Below are 18,320 nucleotides of genomic sequence, written 5' to 3'. Positions count from 1 at the left end.
TGTAGCAGGCATAGCTATTCTGGAAATCAATAGCAATCTAATTAGCATGTCATCAAATTGAGTAGAGCTGAGGGAGACAAGGGGAAAAACACACAGTCACAGTAGTGTGTAAAAGATGGCAATAAAAGCTACTTTTATAACATCTTTTGGACAAAATAAAAGTGTTCATCGTTCAGTTAAACACTGTTTGGTAGTCTTAAGGCATTTACTAGCATATTCAAATAGATTAACATTTTTGACCAAGAAAGGAATAATACAATGAAAAACAAAACAGAAACAAATAAAAAATTCTGTAGCGTGTCTAACAAAATAATGAATAAAAAAAGTAGGAATAGAAAGAGAGGAAAGAGATAGACAGACCTGCTTGCAGGAAGAGTGCAGCAACCTCACCGTATGGACAGAGACTCCTTGACGATTACCGACGGATTCAGAGCAGTTGAGTCTGCAAATACTGTCAAAGCGGAAGCCATCAGTACAGTAGTAGGAGCCATGGAAAATGGGTGGTGGAGGATCACAAGTCACTGGTTCGCATGCACCCTCCAGCCAGGTGCCATCCTCTGTACATTGGCGCTTAAAAGCACGTCTGAAAGAAACAAGACCAATTTAACAAAAACTTTATGAGACTAGATTTCAGGTGGACAAAACTTGTAGCACTATATCTTGTTTTCACCTTTTGGGTTTATTGGTAACATGGTAGCCTGGCTTGCATTTGTACTTGCAGAGGGTGCCAACTTTTAGGCCCGTCTCATTGCAGCGTTTTGTTTGTAAAACAGCATTAGGTACAGGAGGAGGGGCTGGGCAGCGCAGTTCACAAAGAGCTTCGGGAAAAGACCACAAACCATCTTCCTGGCAGATAAGAGTGTTGTTGGTTCCTTGAAAGACAAAAGAAAAATACAAATATTTTCTAATACTCCAGTCAGCAAACCAAAACCACCACTTTATAGCTTTGGGTTGATCCTAGCTACATTTAATAAACTTTTATTGCTTAAAATTAGTCAGTGGAATGGCCTCACAGAAATATGTAACAACATGATGGGTAAAAAAAAAATAGCTAACTTGAAATAAGTTTGGTATAAAGGTATGTGGTTTAATTAAAAAAAACATGGTCAGTGTTTGCTGTACATTGCACGGTATTCAAATATAGTAGTGTTTCATAACATAATGAAAAACTGTTTTTTGTGCAAATTTGTGCTCCTTTAAGGCGTACTTGCTGATTTGTGTTCTAATGTGGTACTGGAGGCAAAACGAAAAATTTCCTTCACTAAAATAATTGACATGCATAAATCTTACCCTTACACTTATATTTATGAACTGGTACTCCATGTAAACTTTTTTATTATTTAGGCAAATATGAAGTACTTTTTTTTTTTTTTAGCAAATTTACATTTATGAGTAACCAGAAGAATCTCACCTATTAGTTGGGCAGGTTCTCGACAAAGAAAGGTGCTTTTCTTGCCATATGTAGTGCCCTCTGGGAAGGTAAAATGAGCAGGATGAACGTGGTATTTGTCTGGAAGACCGCAGTCCACTGGCTCACAGGATACCTGCTTGTTCCACTTCCCATTGGTACAGGTTATTGTTACTGAAGAATCCAACTAGAAAATAAGAGAAGAAATGCTAAAAAAAACATCTGTTTCACATAGGATTGATGGCCTAGTAATTAAAAATAGGTCTAAATGTAAGCTGTTTAGAACCTCTTTATATTCTTAAGGAGAAATCATATACATAATGGTGCATTTCACATCTTTTGTTTTACATGGCAGGGACGTTTAACTACAACTATGTAACTTACTGTCAGGCCTCAGGACCTCTTAAAATTTCCAATGGTTGGTCAGGGTTTGACTCAATGTACAAGTACAAACTGGCAAAAGCTTTAATTTCCACACTGATGTGCCATATTGGAATGTTTCACTCATCGTATAAATGACAACAGAAATTCAGCATTCTCTCCACTCGTCATGTATGTGAGTAAGCCTCACATGCTACTCAGCAGCTCAGGGAACAAGTGATCGCATATGTAAGGTCAAGTCATGCAACACGGACAACTGATATCCACCAACTGCACAATCAGCCCCGACACGAAACAGATTGATTTAAAGGAAGTGTGACACCTTCTGCTAAACACACGCAGACACATGCCCACACACACACTTAAAGAAAAAGGCAAATAGAGCTTCAAAAACAACTCTAATGGAAGTGATGTTGCAGACACAATCCTGGTTGAATCTTGTTTGAAGATCAGTTTTGCATGTACAATCAGGTTTACCCCTGGTTTTATACATATAAATCTTCATTTAAAAAAAATCAAGCCCAAAAGCCATAAAAGACACTTTCAATCTCTATAGAAAGTAAGGTCTTGACTAGATCTTATCCTCCCTTGGTCTCAATTTTGCCTAAACTCCTAAATGTTTTGGTCTTGTTTCTGTCTCTTTCCACTCTGGTCTTGGTCTTGACTTGGTCTGTTAGATGGTCTTCCCTATGGTTTAATAACCGTGTAGTCAGTGTAGGGTTGCAGATGTCTATTACCCACAGGGACAAAACAAATAACTTTGCATGCATACTCATTCTTTAGGTCAATCTATTATCCTCAGTTAACCAACCATTCATATTGCTGAACTGTGGCAGGAAACCAAAATACATAGAAAAAGCCCACACTTGCTGAGAGAAACTAACAAATGGCACTCTGAAAGGCCACAAAGAAACAGCCATATATGGTCAGGATTCAAACTGGTTAGCTTCCTGCCTGCCGCCATACTACTGTGCAACTTTGCACAGATATAATCAAAAACAGATGAGCTTTCAAAGCTCCTGTCACATCATGCTTGGTTATGAACATACTGGGAATATCAGTCTGTTATCAGATAATTTATAGTATGCTATGCTGAAAAATGGAGCTTGATTTATTTTCCATAGCATTGTGTTGCTAGCAGACATGGACACTTTGCTAGTTCACTCCTTTGTAAATTTTACACGTTCTTCCAATGTTTACTGGGGAATTTCTTTGGTTTCTCCTATTTCCTGATACATTTCAACATGTTCGACTCTCCTCTCATAAATTAAGCTCTGTAGGCTTGTTAAGATTAGGGAGGATGTTTTGTTCCCATAAAAATTAAGAAGTTGATGTATTTTCTTTTTGGCTAAAAAGTACCCAATCAAAACGCATACGATTTTGGAAAACATAGAGCAAAAACAAATCAGAAAGACCATAAAACAAGCTATGAATCCATGGCTATTATATGTTTAGACATTTTTATCAGTAGCACTGACAGAATTTGTATTGTTCATGCAAGTATCAACTGTTTAATTCGGCTTTCAACTAAAACATATATTTTTTGAGATTCGATACAAAAAAAAAATAATAAATAAGATGCTGCTGTGGCATTCTGAACATGCCAAAATTAATGGGTTGTAGATTGAATCAAAGCAATTTAAAAACTCTAACTACCATAGAGGACACGATCTGTTTTGAATTTGGACTGTTTCTGTAAGCAGTAGAGACCCAAAAGGAAGTATAAAAACATGCAAAATGTGAATTTAACTAAATAAGGCTAATTTAAGGCTAAAAACCCATTTGTTTAGAGCTGCCTTCAATTAGAAAATCCTGGAACATTGTAAACTGATGTCTTTTTTTCAACCTGTCATTGTTTTCCCTCACTTTACCACTGCACTGATTTTTTTTTGCTTGTTTTATTTTCCTTCTAATCATGTAAAGCACTTTGACTTTGCTTGCTGCTGAAAATGTGCTATCCAAATAAATTTTCCCAGTCACATAGTTGAATATAACTACATTATATTAACCCCCATAAAAACATAGCAAAACAAATGCATTCTTTTCATACATTTTGCAATCATGAGACTCTGAACAATGAAAGCCTCAAGATTGCTGCAAAATGTTTTGCTTGTATTTTGCGGAAACGTGAGCAAAACAGTGAGGCATTAGATAGTCCCAACCTAAACTGTTTTCATCATCTTCCACTAAACTGCACAGTGTAATACAAAAGGAATGCTTGAATTGGTAGCTGGGCCAAAAGGAAAATCACAAAACAAAGTTGTTAAAGTCAATCATTTTCAATTTTCCATCTCTAACAGAAAAAGAAAGGTAAAAATGGAAGCCTATCAGTAAGAATACATGTTACATGTTTGGGTCCATTTTAATTATGTTTATCCAATTTAAACCTTAAGCTTAAAAATGTTGGGCTTAGTAAGATTTCATGTCTATTGCCTAATAATAGCAGTCTTTCATCTTGATTTCGTTATATAATACCAAATAACAGTATCAGATTCCCTGGAAATAAATAAGCTCCTTTCATAATTTGGATACTGAACAAAGTACCATATGCATTGCATGTGAGTGCTGCCTGAAAAATAACTGAATGTGGAAGTGAGTGACTCACTCATGATTTGAAATTTTGAGCAAAATCTGCATGAAAGAAATCCATGTGGTGTTCAAATGCTGAATTAAAACATTATTTGCCTAAATGGTGACTGGTGTGCAAATGTTTTCAAGTTAGATAGAAACAACAAAATATAAAACTGTCTTTAAAAAGGTGCATAAACCACACAGTATGCAAGCATATGGGAAGAAGGGATGATTTATATTTTAAATACAACAAACCTTAAATAAAAATGAGGTCCTTGCACTGCGGATTGTTAAGCACTTGATACAGACATTTGTATCACACAATTTTTGCAGGTATTCATGACAATAAATAGGCTATTTAGGGAGAGGAATTATGTTTGGAGCTCTTCAATAAAAGGAAAAAATTGCAGTGAGGGATGATTCAGGGAAAGACTATAAATTTTCCCGAGTCAAAAGAATTTCTAGGAGGAGACTATTCATCATGACTTTGAAACAAGACTTGAGCAGATTGTCAGTTCATAGAAAAAACAATCTGGTGAAACTGAGTAACTTAAGAAAAAATGGCAAACACCAGTGAGATGAACAAGTTCCTGACAATTACTTTGTCACCAACAGTCAATCATGTTAAGGGGTCAGAGTTAAGGTAAACATGAGAGCAGCCAAACACAAGTGGGAATCAAAAGGAAATCTGCTCTGCGGGGATTGCGAACTGAAGCTCAAGCGATAGCTCACAGTTCAAGTAATACCTTAAGAAGAGAATATAGTTGTGATAATCGGTTTTAACCTCCTATCACTGGAGTCCTCATAGAGCCTTTGTCTGACATGTAAGCATTTTGGACGCGACAGTGAAGGGATTCATTTAAAGACAATGCCGACAGCTATCACACAAAGTCCAAAAGATGGTAGTTCATATAGTGTAGTGAACTACCATATATCTTTTGAAAAAAGAAAATTCCGTGTTTCTAATATGCGCTTACCAGGCATGTTGTTTATCTGTCGGAGCTTGAAGGCTGGGTAATTGCAGTGACTGCGGGTTGTAGTCTGTGTGTTGATTTATTTTTGCTTAAACTTCAAACAATGTTCAAAATGTTAAAAAAAAAATATATATATATATATAAATAGATTCAAAGGAAATGCAATCTTAAACTTATAATTGTGTCAACATTTTATATAAGACTTTAATAATCTTAAATCATTTTAAAGCAGATAATGTCATCTGTTTCTCTTCTAGTAGCAAGTTAGAAAACTTCTGCTCCCCAACCAGACAGAATGATTTATATCCTGTGGGATTGGTTTGATATGCACACAAACACAAAATATAAATCTTCTGAAAAACAGAGGTCAGGAAAGAAGCAGCCTACTCAGAATTATACTGTACCCAGAATATGCTTCCAAGTTTTCCTCAGTAAATTGTCAACTATCTAGGTTGTGTTAGTTTGTAATAGCTTAAATATATAAAACGAGGTTTGGGACATAATTCAAAAAAGTTATTAACTTATTGTTGAATAAGAATGCGATTTAAGCACTATCGTTACAATGTAAAGCCTTCAAAATAGTTCACTTTGTCTTTATCTTAACAGAATCATAATTAACGTGTTCAAAGTTATTTATGTGAAGAAAAAGTGATCATTGATTGCTTTAAAAAAAAGTTTGGAGCTGCTATTACAGTTTTAGCATGAAAAAAACACATCTTATAAGGTCCTGAACATAAAGAAATTGAGCCAACTTTGTGAAACATCAAGCTAGTTGTGTCTTTTAAGTTCCAGCTTCATTTGCAATGTACTCTCATTTTGTGGTTTGGTGTGAAAGGTGTGCCGTTTATTATATGATAATGTTCAAGGACTAATTAAGTTAGAATTTGGCGGGTGTTCACTGTCTTTTTTTTCCTCCCCGTACTAAATGACTGCCTGACTATCTTGAGATTTAAGAATACTTTATACACAGTTCATGATTGTGGGAATTTAATCATTAGCTTAATCAGAAAATAAGGCCACGTTTGCTGCCAACTCATCCACTCCAATCATTTAGCATGCTGAGCTGAATGAGTCTTCATTAGTGAAGACAGAGCTTCTGCACCACAGCATGGGATCAAGTAATTAATTATCAGTTTCTTTGTGCAACAACTGACTAGATAAATTTCAGTAGTCTCTATGTGTGGTACATATGGCAATTCTATGCCATGTTTCATGCTATGAGATTTCTGACTTGTTAATACTGGTGAAGTAGGCAGTTTGGCTTAGTTGGAGATCAAAGTGCAAACGCTACAGAAGTTTAGAAAGTTAAAGCCTACTTTAAAGTATTGTAGTTACAGAGATCAAGAAATGCAGCTACAAGTAGTTAAAATACTCAAATGCTTGAGACACCCTCTACAAATGTGTATAACTGTCTTCAAGAACAAAATATACCTTAATATGTATTAATACTCAGCGATGCCACTAAGGCGACAGAGACTCAGGTAGTAGATGTTTGTTCTGTAAGTGGTTGGATTGTTGTGTTCTTGGGCAAGACACTTCCTTGACTTGCATGTTGATGGTCAGAAACCTCAGTGGTGCCAGCTGTGACCACATTGTGGATTACCACCAACAGTGTGTAGATGTGATAAATTGATAATATTTATCAATGAATATTTATCAATATATTTATTTATATTTATTAATATTCATTGATAAATGACTAGTAAATGCCATTTTATTTACTGCAGAAGTCTACAGTTTTACCCATTGCTGCTCAGCCAATCACCACAATGGAAAACAAATGATGCTGCTGGATTGGTGGCTTTGCAAATGCCAACCAACAGCATATCAATTAACTATCAATTAGTTATCACAGCTTCCCAAAGTTGTATTTTCTTTCAAATAATTTTGTCACGCTCCAAAAAAAATCTTTTTTTTTTGTTTTTTTTACAGAAAATTGGTGTCACGTTCCACAAAAAGGTCTGTTAATAGACGAATCCACAAAGATCGAACCACAAATAGGTAACAACAAAACCAAAATATATCTTTATTAGTAGAATATGAATTTGTTTCTAAAAATATATATTAAAAAACTATCATAGTACAAAAATGCTCATTACTATTGAGGGTTCATAAACTAAGCAGAGCACTCAAGAATGTCAAGACCACCAATAATTTAGGAAATGTAAGATAATATACATTTACGATTGTTGCTTTCATGATGAACAATCCGATTTTTCAAAATGGGCTTTAAGGGCCCTGATAGTGCAATAAAACAATAAAAAGCATACTGACTTCTTAGTGGGTAAACCTGTAGCGACAGGAACTCTCAAGCACATGTGACTTTTGTAAACGTTGTAATTATCCTAAAGTGCCTTCTGAGAGTCTAAAGATCCTGTTCAGATGATGCTTTTAGAACATGTACTTTCTTTTTCTTGTACTTTCAGTTATAGATAGCTTGAAATCCTTTCATTCTATGTACAATATGCCATAAAAACCCCGATTCATTAGTATGTGAAAGTTTATTGACAAAATCTGTAATTTGTGAGAAGCTAGACTTTCTTTGTTTCGGATGTAGGAAAATGAATGAACTGGATAAAGCTGAGAAGAAAGACATCTGTGTCCCACAATTCACACAGTGTTCCAGGACTATAAACAGGCAATTTAGTAGAGGGAGATATGTTCAGACCTCTGCAAAGAATCTGCAGTAAGCCATGGTTCGGGGAAAGACTATAAAACATTTCCAGAGTTTGGACGATTTCCAGGAGGAAAGTGTTCATGATCATTTTAAAACAAAATAATTATCTAGTCTGTTAATTCAATGAGATTGTAAAAGTTGAGACAATGAACAACACAGTGAAATACATAGAACTATCGTAATCTGCTTCTATAGAAATAAAAAAATCATAGCCAAAATAGCTCAAGTCCAACATACAGTGCCTTACCCCTCAGACATTTTTTCTATTAGTCACACAATAGTCTATTATTTTATTGTGAAGTACATGGATTGTTTTTTAAAACACACCAAACAAAACAGTTTGCATTTGAAAAGTGAAAGCAAAATTGAAAGTTACGAATTGTATAGTTTATCTTCTTCTTCCTATCAATCTTTAACTGAAATGACGCTACCTACGACAAGATAATACATCTTTGAATTGCATGTTCCCCACTGACAATGTTTAACCTTTGTTTTTTTTTTCTGATTACTTTTCACCAAGTCTCTAATTTGTAATGATAAACTCCAACAACATTGTTGGAGGTAAATTGGGTTCAGTTCCTCTAAGAAAGGGACGTTTCCCTTCAGGACAAATTGTGAATTCGTCAGTTTCTAACAAACCCACTGGATGGATTGGCAGATGTCGTTATGTCAAATATGTTGGTCAATCACATAAAAAACGTATGACTGCTGCTAAGATAGAAAAATTGTTAATTGTAATATTTATTATAATGTTTGATTCATTCAATATATCTTTAAAAGCATTTGCTCCAAATATTTAATAGAAAGAGACATAAGTCACTTTTAATATGAAAATATAGGTCCTTAATTACAAAAATGATTTTTGATTTGTAATGGTTATACATAAATATATAGAAATTTATTTCTGTGCAATACACTAAACATTGCATGTGAACCAATTACTTTGGATCATTGTAGAACAAAATTAACCTAATTTACCTTCGACATTCTGATTATCTCGTCGTTAAGCACAGTGCATCATTAAGAATATTTCTGACTGTAAATATCAATATAAAGGCACTTACTGTTTCATGTAGAAGTTCAACATTCACCTATTCACTACACTTTTCAGCATTCATTATGTTGTAATTAAGCCCCTCAATTTAAACATTTTTAACATTTCGAATTAAGAACAAATAATTTAAATGGGCGATCGACCTGTCCAGGATGTGCCCCGTCTGTCTTCTAGTTTTAAAAGTTGATGTAAACAATGACTTCCCAATACAATTACAAAATTCTACAGCTCTGAGTGAGGAAAAACAAAACAAAAACAAAAAAACAAGGACTTGATGAGGTGGCCTTTCTCTGAATTGGCCTTGAGTCAGACTTTATAGACTTGAGACTTTATATTTCACTAGGAAAAAGATGACTTGTAAACATCTCTGTTATGCACTCAAAAAACACATAACAATTGTACCTTAAAATTAAACTGTAATGGATATTGATTTACATCTGAAACGTAGCACATTAGTTTACTGCTTCCTGCCTTGGGGTTCACACTATGAGTTACTTTACAGAAGAGCACAGGAAATTTGTCATCCAAATTGGATTCATATTGGGGAGACAATATAATAAAAAAAAACTAGACAAGGCCAGTGAATACTTTTTAAAATGTAATGTTAAAGGCTGTAAAATGTCTAAAAGAAAACTTCAGTCTGAAGATGATGTGACTTGATCGGCAGCAGCACTTACTGTTCCTTTGCAACTTCAAAGAGGGAGAGAGGTAGGAAAAAACGTACAGCCGTGAAACACACACAAACAAATCAAGCATGTGAAGGGAAGAGATTTGAGCTCAAGATAGAAACTAAGAAGGTGGTTTTCCCAGAACCACTTTGTCATCAGTGAAAAAAAATGTAATGGGCTAATGAAAGGAAACAGGATTGTGCCCAACACTGCACCTTTAAATTTTAGAGTGGAAGTTTGTGGTTTTACAGACCAATGACTAACAAAAGACGGAAAGATACAAATGATTAAATGCCACCTTGTACTATTAAATACTTTTTTAAAACGTCTTTTTCCAGAGTTTTACAGTGCTTTGCAAAAGTATTTATGTCTAACATTTTGACCTTTTTTTCACATTGTAATAAATACTTCAAAGTTCTTTGTTTAGATTTCTGTGTAATAGACCAAAACAAAGCAGCAAATAATTGTGAAGCAGAAGGAAAATTAATAAAGATATGCCTTTTAAAATGAAAATGCGAAAAGTGTGGAATCCATGCAGAATTTTGCCATGTAACATTTTGTATGTTCAGAAGTTAAACTTTGAACGTAATCATCTTCTGCCACATGTTTGCTGTGCCCCTAACATGGCATGTGCCAGACAGAACTTTCTGAATTTCTTTCAAAAATACCTTTGTTCTTGCCACGCTTCAATACAGGCCAGATTTATGAAATGCATAACTAATTGTTGTATCCACAGATGTTCACAGATACTCCATTCTGAGTGGGAATTTGTGTAGTTTCCATGAGAATCTTCCCAGTTTGTTTAATTAATGATTTTTCTTCTCCAGCCTATGAATTTACATGGAATCCAATGTCTGTTAGGTTTATAATTGTGCTAAAGTTCATTGAATTGTGCTCACCGTTTTAGAGCTTAAATTATTTTCCAACATGATTTTGTATTAAACTTTACAACGTTATCCCTGATTGTCCGTTGAGTTCCTTAGTTCTCATTGTTTTTGTTGTTTTTTTCCTTTTGATTTACCTCAAACATTTGATGCTTTCACACAAAAGACTGAGATTAAGCTACACAAAGATCGACTTTATATACTAATTCGGGGACTTATGATACAACTGGATTGCACAGGCTTTAGTTACAGTATTGATATAAAGGAGCAGAAGAAGTCTGAATGTTAATCCAAAGTGGCACAAAGTATTCGTGCCACTTTGAATTGTCTATTTTATAAAATCCTAATCAATCAGTTAGCCATATATGTGGATTCAGGACCTTGACAGAAATAAGAAAACACCTTTCAATGTTTGTTAGATAATTTAAAAAATATCTGACAGAATATTTTTTTTTCTCATGGAAGCAAATTGGAAAAAAGTGCAAAGTATTTATTTTATTTATACTATTGATTTCCTTCATCATCCTTCATAACAAACCTTCCCCTTCTGCCTTGAATTGAACATCCAGCAAATGGTATTTAGCAAAACTCTGCTTCCTCTTCTATTCTCTTCTTGTTCCTTCTGCTTGACTTTCGCAGTGTATTCCTGTCTCCATCTTTGAAAAGCATGATGTACCACCAAAATGAGCTGACATTGATTAATAGCTACATGGCGCCCTGTCAACCAAAAATCTAATGCATTTAGAAATATGCGCAGACGTAACGGAGAACTATTGCAAGCATTAGGATCTATAATCTTCGCAACTGTATTACGGCACAATTGAAGTCCCAAGGTTTATTTCTAAATTTAAAAAGATCCTAGCCAAACTCCAAACAGCAAATATTCCCTCTCCCCTTGTTTATGTTCACTCCACTGTTTCTTTATGAAGCCTCTTAACTTTGACCTTCGTACCAACCTCACGGTAACACATCCAACTACGGGAATAACTTTGGAATATTGTGAAAAAGTTTACGATTTTTTCTGTCCCCTTTTAGAAAGTGAAACTCTTAAAATACAGATTACATTTGAAGATAAATATTTCAAGCTTTTATTTCTTGCCAATTTGATTATTATGACCACCAGATAATAAAAACCCCAAATGTAATGTCTCAGGAAATTAGACGATTGTAAATTGAGATAAGTCCATCTGAAAGTATTGTAAAGCAACATATTTTCCAGAATCTGGGGGAAATTCTCAAAGAGTGAAGTGAATATGTAATCAGCGCATGAAGAGCCGTCTTACTATAAATCCCACACATGGACTACAAATGTCACATTCCTTATGTCAAGCCAATGGCGAATCAAAAACAATGTCAGAACTGTCTTACTAAGGCTAAGAAGAAAAAGATTTGGACTGTTGCTTGGTAGTAAAAAGTTCATTTTTCAGATGAAAGTCAAGTTTTTATTTCATTTGGAAATATAGGTCCCAGAATCTGTAGGAAGTGAGGCAGTGAACCCCTGCTGCTTAAAGTCCAATGTGAAGTTTCCAATACTCAGTCATGCTTCGGGGTGCCATATCCTTTGCGGCTGTTTTTCAGCTTTGTTTTCAGTTCGCCCTGCCTTTCACCGACACTTTATGGACATGGTGATTTCATTTTCAAGCAGGACTTGGCACATGCGCACACTGTTAAAGTTACAAAAAGCTGGTTTAAAGATAATTATATTGCTGGTATTAGCCCATAAACTGTCCTTACCAGAACTTAAACATACCTTACACAATCCTGATATTTCAGTGCAAAACATTCTAATTTACCTTATGTATAGCTTTAGTTTATTGAAACAATTATTATTTTTTTTATTACTAATTATTAATCAGCTAATCTGGATTGTTTTCACTATGTTGAGCCGGTAATTAATTTATGCAAGTCAAAAATTATACATCTGGGTTTATTTGAGTAAAATAAAAAGCACAACCTCAAGGTTCTCCATTGCTGAGTGTTGCTGTAAACATAATGGGAGAAATGACCAGATCAACAACCCAAGCTCCTACATCCTCACAGCCCTGGAGACCCTGCAAACTGGGGAACAACCAAAGCAGACATCAACCACTTGGATCCACTTGCCAGTGGAGAAGCAGGCACCTTTTGAAAGCTAACGTTTTTCAGGCAAAGTTTCTCCTGGCAGCTCTAAACTAAACTTAATATTTATTATCAATTGTTTCATGAATATGCTGTGTAACTTTAAGAATAAACTTTGTAACTGCAATCTGTAGAGTCTAAGTTGTAGCTACTACATCATTTGCAGTTTCCCTGAGCACAGCATGGTCTGACTTTTGGGTGGATTTTCTCATCAAATCCCAAGATATCAAGCAGCCGGTGTAACTACTATCTTCTTGTGATTCCTTGTGTCACTGTAAAACAATTGACATTTCATTCATGATCCATTAAATTGCTTTATAATCTTTACAGACGTATATCATACATTATTTGTTTGTCTAGTGCATTTGTGGATGTCTTTCAATTCAATTCAGATTATTTATATAGCACCAATTCAAAGCAAATATAATCTAGAGGCACTTTACAAAACACTTTACAAAAATTTCTATTCAATAACACATACATTCCAGTTGATGATAGATATTAAACAGTATCTATGATAGTGGAACTGTTAATTTCCACTATGATCCTTATTGTTATGTTTTGATGCAATAAACCCTAGATTCAAAAGAGACTTCTTTATTCTGATCCTTAATGTACATCTTTGTGTGCCTTATATCTGTGTCCTGATTGTGAAAAAAAAACTGCTTTCAAATTACTGTGATTATCACATGTGTGTCCAATCTACACATAGACATTTAATGAATGCCATTTTGTGGTAGAAAGTGTCTGCCCTTTAACAGATGCCTACAAGGGAGAGAGAGCAGACACTACACTATGATGTCACTGTCCCAACGGAGTAGCAATGCAAAGTGACTGTTCGAGGTGATGGTGCAGTATGCTTAGCAGAAGACTACACGCATTTATGTCTTTGCTTGAAGAAAATAAGTGGATGTGCACGTATACATATGTGTGATTTTAAGTGTATGACAGATTCGCTGGAGGAGACTGGTGCACTGATCTACATGGATTTTTATGACATCACCCTCCCTGGAGGCTGGACCTGCCAAGCCTAGTTTTCACAGGTGACAAAAGAATGCAGAGTTTTGAGAGTAGAGAAGGGAGCAAGCTTGTTTGCACCTTTGCTCGGTGGGCATTTGTGTGTTTGAGTGTGCCCCTCTGCATGTGTATAGAGGCATTCATAAATTTATGTTACCATGCATGCTCCATCTGCTGGAAAAAATGTGCTTGCACCCAGGGGTAAGCATGTTCACAATTTGGCATTCTTGTCCCTCCTTGTGCATAGAGATATTCGACTTCCATTAAGTGCACATAGGTAGTAGTGTGTTCACCTGGGTCTTGATGATGTTGTCTTCCTGGTGGACTTGCAGGACATATCCTGAGTTGCAGGAGATGGTGCAGCGGTCTCCGTTGTAGAAGTGCCGACCAGGGCTACTGCACTTTAGCTCTGCATTGCGGATTAAGGGTTCCTGGCAGTCAATGGCTTCGCACGAATAATGTACACAACTGTGTGTGGAAGTGGGTGGTAGAGGGTTGGGATAAAAAAGCAAGAGGAACAGAAAAGAGTAAGAGAAAATGCTAACAAGAGGCATTTATTTTTTATCCAAGTAACACTCCAGATGCAAACATGGAAGCAGTCACACATTTGCTCACAAACAAACAAATTATGCACTGAGTGAACCACATTCATCCATCAATGACTGCTTAACAAATCCAATCAATAAACCACATGGAGAGCAGATTGCCATATGTGACTAAGAAATTAAAACCAACAGGATAGACCACTTGCAGATTAAAACGACAGAAATTGAGTAAAAGTGAATTTTGGAGCCAAATGGAGAAGGCATGTATTGCTGCTGGAATTCCTGGATTCCCCATTTACAACAATCCACATAATATAGTAATATTGCTATACTGTAGGGAAAGAGAAGTAGGAAAATATAAAGAGAGAGGCAAGAAGAGAGACACAAGGAGAGAAGGAACAAAAAAAACATATGAAAACACAGAATGAGTGAGGAAAAAAAATCAACTTTCACTTTCATGAGTTGATTTGTTCTTTTCATCCATTTTGGTTTTTGTCTCCTAATGCAGACATAAACTTTCTCTTTCCTCATTTGTCTTCCAAATAACTTGATGGAAGCCATCATATTAACCACACTGTGCTCTTTGTTTTCTACCTCTGTGTTGCTGTATTCCCATGCGATCAGATTTACCACAAACGTGAAATGGTGAAGACTGTTTATAAAGCATGTTGGTTAAAAAAAAAATAAAATCTTTCATGTAGAGCCTTAATAGACAAACCAGGGAAACCTTGAAGCCTCCTCTGTAGGCAGTTTGGCTTTCAATACAATCTCTTAGTGGTTTCCTGCTAGTCACTCTGGAATTTATGACATAAATTACAATTAACTACCTGGAAACCTATCCTCCTCCTTCGAAAATGAGAATGCATTATATACACCAGGAGAGAGAGATGTTGTCATGGTTAAAACGTAGGTAGCAGGCAGAAGAATAGAGGCAGGAGGTGGATGACAAATCTTAACTCACCAAAAACAGAAAAAGGTGAAGGTTGGAAAAGTCTGATGTAATGTCAGACATTAAGAAAACAATTTTAGGTTTTTCTATACTAAAGCAGGTATGGAAACCAAAAATTAAATTATACAAATCTATTAATCTCTTCATGTTAAATAAATAAAAAACATTACTCATTATTTAAGTATTTATGTTAGTTGTATACTGTAACCACAGGATTGAAGAAAGTGTACAATCGTTACTTTCCAGGGAAGGATTCTAACGAAGGTTACAGTCAGAATGATGAGGATGATTTGTTTTAGAAAGGTCTTCCATCCAATGCCTAAGAACAAACCGACCCGGTTGGGGTGGTTTGTTCTGAAAAGGCGACGAATGTCTGTGGGACCTCAGACTCTGACCCGACTAGGACTATACGAGACAGTACAGAGGACAACGGTACTGTCTCTGGACAAATCGACCCGGGGAGGTTTTTTTCAAAGATGACGGTACACCATGTGAGAGTACAGTTGCAGAAAAATCTAACCCAGCTGGGGAAGATTTGTCTGCGGCTGACCTTGCAGCCAAAGCTGTGGCTGAAGTGACAGCACAGGCTTTGGTTTTGTTGGTTCCATCTCTTTCTTTTCCTGACAAGAGTTCTGTGAAGAGCCCTTTTACAAGTGTCTTTCAGATACAAAGTTCCCCGGATGGGGAACGTATTTCAGACAAAAACAGTCATTAATTTGTCCCAAAAAACGTCTCTAAATGCTAGGATTATCGTTGCGTTCGCCGGACGTTAATTCAGAACATAGAGTTGGCTCGGATATCCCAGATGTAAGGAGCGCAGCAGCTGCAGGACAAGGACAAATGAACTTCTTTAGTTCTCCAACAAAGTGAATGCTACATTCCAGAGTGTCCTAAACCTGAGCGTCACCATGCGGTGTCTTGCTCAGGATAGGGTTTTTTCTGGAGGCATCGTCCATCCTATGTTTCGCGAGTCTCATCCTCTCAGCTGTCCATCAGCCCGGCAAACTTTTTTTTCATAAAGACCTCTCCCCAGTTCTGATGGAGCTAAGGGGGAAGAAACTGTCAGACGTGGGAAAGGACTATGACGTCAAATGTTTGCTGGAGTCTGTGTTGGTCTGGTTGGATTCTTTTGGCGGTGACCCAGATAGAGAGTTATACAACAAAAACTCTTGCTCAAACTGTGAAACCACTTTCCTTGAGCCAGTGAACAATGGCCCCCTGGTTGCCCTTCCACCGGCATTGTTTCCAACCAACATAGTTTCACTTTTCAACAGTTGGTTGGATTTGGGGTGCAAACGTCGCTGTTCATGCTGCAGGTCAGCCTTAACTGGCTAGAGCTGAAAAGCTTAAGCAAATGTCAAAAATACATTTCTAATTCATAAATATCAAAAAGTATCCTGTTTGCAGGTTTCTCTCTGGCTTCCTGCCAAAGTGAAATCATGACTGTTTAGTAAATTGGTCTCTAAATTCTCCTTAGGCATAAGTACAAAGATTAATTTGTAAATAATTATATTATCATGCAGATAATATATCATATTATAATTAGTATTAGTATTGTGCTTTTTTTCTTTAGATCAAACTCTAAATCAATAAAGTGAAACCGCTTCATATTAGACAACAGCAATTACTATTGATTAGTTTTAAATGTCTGAAATACTGTGGCACAAGTTACTCGACAGGTTGTTGCCTCTTTTTATGACTTTTATCGCTTCGAATGAACCACAAACTATCGCTGCTGCTTCTGCATCGTCGTCGTGTTTATCATTCTAAATTAACGTAATGCTATGTTGGGGGTTTTACTGGATTTTCTTCTGGAATCGGGATGTTCGTGAGTGGAATCGGTTCTTGTGGTGTGTTGCTCCTGCCGATCGAACCTGTTGGACTTTTATCGGCTCTGACGTCACAGAGGTTTGGAAAATCGGCCGACAATCCTTAAATCGTGCGGTGTGAACCAGACCTAAAACCACCAGCTCCACTCCTCTCGTCTCCTCTCGACCACTGGTCAATATGGTAACGTTTACATATCCCTTCAAAATAAGATACGAATGCGCCACAAAACGAACATTGGTCTCTAGTGGAGAAGCAGTTTGAAGCTTCATTGCCTCATTAGCCAGCCGGTCGCCATATTATGCACAGCGGGCTTGGAAATTGGGAATCACCTACCGGGATAAATCCATTCTCCTGTCTCTTCTCTGGGCCTTTTCTCCTTCGCAAAGAAACTTTCCAAAGACATCTGAACCGTTTCTGACTCATTTTGCTGCTTGTGGCTCAATGTTGGCGCTCAAGACATAACCGAGAGAAGCCGGTTAAATGATTTTCAAAATAAAAGATTCCCCAGACTCAAATAATACATAAAACGGATTTTTTTTTCTTGTGCGGCCCGGTACCAATTGGTCCACGGACCGGTACCGGTCCGCAGGGGTTTGGGGATCACTGTAGTACGACACATGGTTGGTTCCCGAAACTGATGTAAAAACGCATAGTTTCGATAGCATGCAAACCTTTACTGAAAGACATTGTGGCTTCTTTATTACTTTGAAAATGTTTTTTTGTTTTTGTTTTGTTTTCTAAAAAGAAAAAAATAGAGAGGGAAAGAGAGAAAAGGCAAGAGTATCAATTTATGACCCAGTTTTTCCTCCAAGAGAGGTGGGTAGACTGAGATTATCAACAATTTAGCATAGTTAGCTTAACTACAAACTACTGTTTGCCTTCTTTTTACTTCTTTAGGGGTGACTGTGGCTGTGTGGCAGAGTTGTCATCTTGTAATCGAAAGGTTGTAGGTTCGATTCCAGCTTCCTCCTGCCATATGTCGATGTGCCTCTGGGCAAGGCACTTAACCCCAAATTGCCTACCGGTCTGCGTATCGGTGTATGAATGTGTGTGAATGGGTGAATGTGACTCTAGTGTAAAGCGCTTTGAGTGGTCAAAATGACTGAAAAAGCGCTATATAAGTTCAGTCCATTTTACCATTTACTAGCAGTAAATGAATTAAGGAAAAAAATTAACAAGATACTCATATTTAATTTGTCCCATCCCTTTTACCACTTAACAGATGTCAGACACGTCTCATCTGT

The 18,320-nt window shown here is 36.5% G+C and overlaps 1 protein-coding gene across 1 annotated transcript in view; it reads right to left on the bottom strand.

Moving 5' to 3' along the window:
- The window catches only part of pappaa (pregnancy-associated plasma protein A, pappalysin 1a), a 96,832-nt gene that overhangs the window by 24,065 nt on the left and 54,447 nt on the right, over positions 1–18,320 (bottom strand). The window contains exons 14-17 of the mRNA XM_055040409.1: positions 14,046–14,220; positions 1,412–1,595; positions 671–872; positions 361–583 (exon numbers count right to left, since the gene is read on the bottom strand). Coding sequence (XP_054896384.1) covers positions 361–583; positions 671–872; positions 1,412–1,595; positions 14,046–14,220 — 784 coding nt within the window. The remainder of the gene's footprint in view (positions 1–360; positions 584–670; positions 873–1,411; positions 1,596–14,045; positions 14,221–18,320) is intronic.

The sequence above is a fragment of the Poeciliopsis prolifica genome, unplaced genomic scaffold, assembly GCF_027474105.1.
Source record: "Poeciliopsis prolifica strain line A6 unplaced genomic scaffold, Auburn_PproV2 SCAFFOLD015, whole genome shotgun sequence".
NCBI lineage: Eukaryota > Metazoa > Chordata > Actinopteri > Cyprinodontiformes > Poeciliidae > Poeciliopsis > Poeciliopsis prolifica.
The sequence above is the reverse complement of the archived record's forward strand: the minus strand, read 5'-3'. Positions and strand labels throughout refer to the sequence as shown.